The following is a 7406-nucleotide window of genomic DNA, read 5'->3' as shown; positions in this document are numbered from 1 at the left end:
GGCGGGCCCGCCGGGTAACGGCCGCCAACGGCCGCTCGGCGCGGGCTGCGCTCCGCTCCGCTCCGCTGAGGGGAGCGAAGGGGCAGCGGTGCTGGCGCCGCTCCGCGCCGCGCCTCTCCGCGCCTCTCCGCGCCTCTCCGCTTCGGTTGTCCGCGGCTCTCTGTGCTCGTGCGCCTTGCTCTTTGGAAAGCTTAGTGATGGTACATTTTTTATTTCTCGAAAGAAAGAGAAAGGCCTCCCCGGCCTTTTCAGAGAGCCAAAACCTCAGGTCATTGGCTTTGTATGAGACCTGTGTTTGTACATTTGGTCCTGAARGTTAGTTAAGTAGAGGAAAAGTGAAGCGATAACGCTGTAAGTCCCAACAGCAAAGATATTCTTAGTGTGTGCTTAGCTATAGTACTAGCCCGATATTAGAAAGCTCTTAAAAAAAGCTGAAATAACTTTGTTCACAGGTTTCCTCTTACAAGACCTGATCTTTGCAAGAAATGGGAAGCAGCTGTTAAAAGAAAAAACTTCAAGCCGACCAAGTATAGCAGCATTTGTTCAGAACACTTTACTCCTGATTGCTTTAAAAGAGAATGCAACAACAAGCTGCTGAAAGAAAATGCTGTGCCCACAATATTTTGTTATACTGAACCCAATGAAAAGGTAAACCTGAACTGCTCTTAAAGAAATTGGAATGCATAGATACATTGCTTGTATTTGTATTGTTGGGTTTGATGTAATGGAGCAGTGGGGAGAAGGGGCAGATTATAAATGGTACCTGTTGAGCATATGCAGTTACAGGGACTTGGAGGGCTGTGGGCGGGAAAGCTGGGGTTGCTAAACGCGTTCAAGAGCTGTGCATAGTGTTTGGAGAAGAGCAGAGGGGTATGCTCTGAGCCTTTGGAGCACACAGAACATTGTGCAGAGATGAATTGACTCTGACCTGCCCTTTGGTGTGCATACGCAAAAACTAAATTATGGCAGTGTAATTTTGCTTAAAACCTTATGCTGAACAATCACAGCAACAGAGTAGGAAATTGTTGCCATATAATTAAATTGCTCAACTGTATTTCTGGTATGTTCAGAGTGTTATGAAGCCTTCAATAATACTATTTGCAAACTGCATTTTACTCTCTTAGGCTGACTGGTGGCTACTACTATCATTAAAAACTTGGTGCAGCTTAGTTCTGAGATTTAATCGTCCTTTCTAAAGGACGCTGGCCTCTGGTTTAGCAAAGGTAAAGTGACAGGTAAACATGGGGGTGGCATGGTAGCTGCCTATGCTGGCTGGCTGTGCTGAAACCATCTCTGTCTTAAGAATTACATTGTATTCATAGGACATGCTAGTTTCTTACTGTCTCTGGACATCTAATGATGTTCCCCAATGATATGTATTGCTCTCCTCACTGTGCTACTAAAGCCATTTACCACAAGGGGAGAATGGATAATTTGYTCTTCTTTCTTGACCTAGTAACTGCAAGGTGAGAGTTAAACAGACCAATTCCCGATTTCTAAAAAGGATATCCAGTAGTAGGTCTCTTCCTAGGCTTTGCAGTAGAGGAAGAGGATAGATCTGGGGAATGGCAGAATGTACTGGGGTGAAGTACACAGAAGAAAGCTGTGGTTTTTGCTTGTTTGATTTTTGGTTTTATATTCAGTATTGGAAGTGATGCAAAAAAATAAAAAGGGAAGTATCTGGAAAATGAAAAGCAGCTAATAACAGACAAGCAAATACACGGCATATAAGGAAAGATGAACAACTTAAGTTGTTACTTAAAAAAACTTAAGTTTTTTGTTTAATTACACTTTTCCAGGATCTCTACTACACACTTTTTTTGTCACTTTGACTGCAAAGTTCTTTACAGTATAAAAGGTGAATGGGTATGTGGAGTTATCTGCAAAAAGTGGATAGGTGCAACAGGATCAGTATTAAGCCACGTTCCTGCATTTCATTCTTGATCTACACAAACACAAAAAGGCAGATCTTAATTACGAGGCAGGATATAGTGCTATTTGTTTTTAATTTCACAGCGCATCTTAATGAAATGACACATATCTTAAATTATGAACAAAGATTGGTAGTAGTGGTTGCTGGGTTTCTGAAATTGACACTAATTTTGAAATACAACTTTTTATCCTCTGCATTATATAATTTGAAATACTTCTTGCATTTTTCATATTTACAGAGAATCTTTTACTGTCTGTAAGAAATTATTCGAATTTGCTCATGACGTGTCAGTGAAATGAACGATCTGCTCTGTGTGATAACATTGTGATAATAACATCTCTATAAAAATATCATATGCTCTATAAGCTGGAAATAGATGTCTCTGTGAATTCAGCTGTCTGGCAACTATCAGATTTTTGCATGTGCTTCCAACAAGCATGAATTTCTCTTTGCAGATCATGCTTTTTCCTAGTAATTTTCCTGGCGGAGGACTTTAATAGTGATAGCTGATATGGTCAGATTATTTAGAATCCTCATGTGTGAATTAGATGGGCACAGTGTTAGCGGAGATCTCTTATAATTGAGAGGTAAGATTGGTGGATGGCTGTTTTGTACTTTAAAATAATCAGCAATATTTGAACACACATGAAACTTCCCATTCAGTGCCAACTGCAAAACTGTCTCTTCAGTTACTGTCTGTCAAGCATTGTTGTTAGTGCAGGAATGATACTTAGGCCCTCTAAATAAGATATGATGTGCAAACAACCTAACACTTTATCAGCTGATAGATAACTCAAGGAAYTTAATGGCATGAACTTCAAGTCTTATGACTAATACTTAGAATATAAGTATTTTCAGCAGCACCTATAATGCACATTGCAAATGTCCTTATGCTTGTATTGGTAGTGATAATATTGGAGATACGTAGTTAGAAAGTTGGTTTCAGTGCCTTTTTCACTGATAATTTCTTAGGCTTTCTTTTGAACAAGTAATATGCAAGCTCTTTTGTTTGAGTGCTTTTTTTAATCATCATGTAATCAGAAGCATTTTTGAATTAGCTGTGTTCCTTTGGGGCAGGAGGAATGTTATCCTCTGCTCAGGCCTCTACTCAGATGGTGAGAGAGCTGTGTCATCCTAAACCGCGCAAGTGCACTGAGTCTATCAAGGGTAGTATAATGCAGACTGCAGCTTCGTGTGCAGCTGAGCCAATCCAGTATTTTACTGCTGTCAAATAGGAGAATTGTGCTTCTCCTTTCTCAGTCCCATCTGCCAGCTGTGCAGTTCTGCTTCTCACTCCTTCCTTGTACCAGCTCAGATGCTGGTCAAAACTSGCAGACTCACAGAACTTCTGTTGAGCTGCTTTAAATTAATAAAATGGCGGAACTTTTCTGCAGTGATAATGGAGAAGCAAATAGCTTTCTGTCATCTTACCAGCCTACTGTGTTGCGTCAAAGGGTAAATACCAGTACTAGCAGTAGGGAAAGGTGGACCTGTATCTTCCCTTTCTGGCATTAGGGAGCTGTGCTTTTTGGCTCAGCAAGTCTCATTAAGCCAAACATATTAAGCCTTACACTGCAGTCCCAAAACAGTGAGGCAATCACTTCCAGTTGTTAAGAAGCAGGCCTTGCTATGTCTGCCTTCCTGCTCTGCCAACTTATAAGCCTGTGTAGTGAGATGATTCTTATTCTACTTCATTAGAAGATTTTCCATGTCTGCTGGATCTGTGAGTTAAACTGGTTGACAGGTTCCAACTAAGTTGTAAGGTGCCACAGAAAGAAGGCAGGACAGAGGGAAATGGGATAGCATTGATATGTTGTTAGGTCAGCTAACCTCCATCTTACAGAACTGCAGCCTATGTTCTTGCTTCTCTGCTAATTGTGGATTTGGCTTAAGTCTTCAAAAGTGAGATTGACTTCAGAGTTCTTCAGTTTCTGCTTTCTTCTTCAAGACATCAGAGACTTGAGTTTCAGGGAGCTTTGAAAATGAAGCTTCTTAAAAATATAGCCAGTTTAGAATTAACAGGGCCAGAACTGTGTGTTAATTTTGAAAAAKTAGCCTTGAAATTTGTTTTACTAATTTCAGTCCCAGCTGTTTACATTCTATGGGGGCTGTACTATTGGAGCAGTTTTTTGAACAACATAAACATGAGTATATACATTTTTTTGTTGTTTTAGCCTGAAGAATTTGCAGAACAACCAGAAGATCCACTACCACCTCCTCCGCCACCACCACCRCCGCCGCCGCCGCCACCACCACCACCAGCAGCTCCTGTACTACCACCATCTCCATCAACTCCTTCCTTTCATTTATCTCAAATAGATGCAAGATTTGTAGATCCAAGTATTGGATTATTGATGCCTCCTCTCCAGACCCCTAGCAATCTTGCTGTTTTTTGTGATCACAACTATACTGTAGAGGATACAGTTCATCAGCGAAAAAGAATTCAGCAGCTTGAGGAGCAAGTTGAAAAACTGCGGAAGAAGCTCAAGACAGCGCAACAGCGATGCCGGCGTCAGGAAAGACAAATTGAAAAACTGCGAGAGATTGTTCAGTTCCAGAAAGAAAAAGACATATTGGCAGGCAAAGGCTATGTTATTCTACCCAATGACTATTTTGAAGTTGTGGAAGTACCTGCCTAAAAGTCATGAACATCTGCCTTCACTTTGCTAGGCCAAGAAGTTTAGTTTAAAAACTAAATGCTCTCTAATTCTGTGTGTAAGACTCTTGAGAATTCTAAATCAATAAAGATGATGTCATACAAATGAGATCACATTTTGTTTTTCTTCATTATCATTTAAGTTTGAAACTTTTTTAATATATTGAAAATGCGAGCCTCTCAGAATTAGAATGCATTTAGTTTATAAAATCTGGTTGCTTTACAGAAGAAAAGAATGCAGAGTTAAATAACATTTTAAATGTGTAGAAACGTTTTGCAATGGCTATCTTATGCTTACAGGGAGACAGGGAATTGAATCTGGCTGAGAATGAGTGAAGTTCATGTTGTGGTACACTTAAGCTTTGTCAAGGCAGTTAGCACTGGCTCCGTTGATCCCCAAGAAATAATTTTCATTGATTGCAAAAGAAGCAGAATTAGGCCAGTTAATAACATATGAAAGTGCTACCTTCTACAGAGAATAACAAGACACACAGTCTTGTTATTCAAGCCTGGAAAAACTTCCAACCTCAGTTTGTTATGCCTTCAAAGCTCTACATAAACTCTAATTCCTGGATTGCTTTGGTGAGATATGTGAATGAGCCTATTGCTTTGGAGTAATCTTTATCTGTGTGTTGTGAGGGAGAAGGGGGGAATTTGTTAACATAGTCAACTGGAGCTATAAAAGGGGCTTTGCTGGGAAGGCCATGCTGAAGCATGTTGCTGCATTGAAGATGTATATTATCTGMTCAGGATCAGGAAATGGGTATGTTGCTTAGTGTGGCTGCTTTTCAAAAAATACTGCAGTAATTCACAGTCCCCAATATGTTGGAGGATGCCACGCTAGACCTTTTTATGAATATGGTTAGCCCCTGGTTAATTTGTTCCCATAAGCACTAAAATGGGTTGCATGTTGTCCTCATCCTTAAAATTGTTGGTCTTAACTCGCATCCCAAACATGTGCATAGCGTCAGGAAGTTAAGGATTTTTTTTTTCCTTCCCCAGGGTGCTGAGCATTTGCAACTTTCACTGTTGTATACTGTGATTTTCTTTGTTTTGCTTTTTTTTGTTTTGTTTTTGTTTTTGCAAAAGGCATCCACCAAAGGGCAGATATGAGATTAGCCTTTGGGAGTTGCTTGGAGCTAGACTGGTTTTTAATGTCTCAAATGCTGCTGCCTCTCCTACAGATTTATTAAGATTCTTCTCTGAAAATAAATCCAGCATTACAAAGTAGTGCAACAGCTTGTGCTTACTATCTATTGAATTTGGAAAACAACTTTGTTTTGTCGAGGAACTAATTCGAAATCAGTGAGAATGGCATTGTATCGACCCTATTGTAGCCTTCACAGCTGAAATTTGGAGACCTGTTAGACCTGAGAAAAATGACTTTTCTCAATCCATATTGAACTTGTGTGTAGTGTGAATTCTCTCTCTGATACTAATCAAGCCCTATTCATGACGGCTTTAAAAGGCTCTTCCAATCTGTTTAGCATGACATTTGGAAATGTTTAGAACCAGTCTTGATACTCCTGACCTTACTCCTTCTATGTGTCTAGCTTCACTACCATTTCATATGCTTAAAATGAACAAAAATACTGTTCAAGCCTTTTCTGTACATTTACTACTCCTGGTTAAAAATAAAAAGCAAATGATGTGTTAGATTTTTAACTATTCTCTCTCCTCTTTCCCCAGGACATTGCCAAAGCTGGTTCGACACTTTATATCTTTTTATAACAAAGTTTTGTGGTTCATATGCTTGGTTTTCTTTGTTTTTTTGTTTTTGTTTTTTGCTTTGCTTCTGGAAATACAAAGCATAAAGATGTGCAAATCAATGTTCCTGAGTCTTGTTGTTGTGCTTATGTACTTAAAATAAACTTGCAAATGCTTAGATTCAAAAAGCAACAAGAGAGAGAAGTTCAAAGAACAGTTCCTCTGCCTTTGGTATGTGTGCCCACATAACAGCTTGTTTTTGTTTTCTCTGCAAATACAAAACTGCATCTCCACAAGGAAGGATGGATTGCTGTAACACCACGCACGAAGGGATGGGGTGGTCCTGTCACCCCCTTTCCCCCACTACTGGCTGTCTATTCCCACTCTCCCCTCTTAATTTGAACCAGGTCTGGTGCTGGTTGCAGCCTTATGTGAGCCAGATCAGCTCACTAAAGCAGGAGCTCAGGCTCATGGTGAGACAGAGGGAGATGAGTAGTACCTGAGCTGATGCAAGAAAAAGACAGGGCACGCAGCAGGGGTTGGGGGCGGAGAGAAGGAAGTCTTTGCTTCTGGCTGCCATGAGCTGCTACGTGAGAAGTAACAGGTCAGTCTTTCTGAAAATATCAAGGGGTTGTCTTGCTCTTAACATTTCAGTACTGCTTCCTTCCACCTGTAGCTGTGTGTTACCATCTCGCCCTGCCTTATGCATTGACTGCTGTACTTGTTTGGTGCTTCCTTCAGGCATTTTCACTTAATAACTCTTCAGAAAAGTAACTCTTCAGAAAAGTAACTCGAGAAGGGATTAGTCTGCAAGGTTATTTTAAGGCACACTGAAAGATGGCTCATGTTTAAGCTTTTCGTGTTGGTAAAACTGGCTTAAGAATGTACCTGTCATAGACCACAAATAAATGTCCCCTACTTCCATTGAGAGGGACACTTCTTGGTTGTCAGGTGGGTTTCAGCCAGTAGCACAGGATTGAAGAGGCGACTGTAGTCCAGTTGCTTTCACTTATCACTATCATCATAGTTTTTTTTCTAAATAGAGATGCAGTCCATTCCAGCAATAGGCTTGAATTCCTCCTGCAGTAACCTTTTTCCTTTTTCCTTTTT

General features: G+C 40.3%; 1 protein-coding gene across 1 annotated transcript in view; it reads left to right on the top strand.

The window, feature by feature from the left end:
- The window catches only part of LOC146600820 (THAP domain-containing protein 1-like), a 10769-nt gene extending 4351 nt beyond the window's left edge, over positions 1–6418 (top strand). Inside the window, exons 3-5 of the mRNA XM_085317899.1 lie at positions 329–351; positions 453–648; positions 4108–6418. Coding sequence (XP_085174025.1) covers positions 329–351; positions 453–648; positions 4108–4572 — 684 coding nt within the window. The 3' untranslated portion in view covers positions 4573–6418. The remainder of the gene's footprint in view (positions 1–328; positions 352–452; positions 649–4107) is intronic.
- The last annotated feature ends 988 nt before the right edge of the window (positions 6419–7406 follow it).

The sequence above is a fragment of the Rhea americana genome, unplaced genomic scaffold (assembly GCF_003343005.1).
Source record: "Rhea americana isolate MKP2758 unplaced genomic scaffold, rheAme1 scaffold_115, whole genome shotgun sequence".
Classification (NCBI taxonomy): Eukaryota; Metazoa; Chordata; class Aves; order Rheiformes; family Rheidae; genus Rhea; species Rhea americana.
Note: the sequence above shows the minus strand (reverse complement) of the source record. Positions and strands in the feature narration are given on the sequence as shown.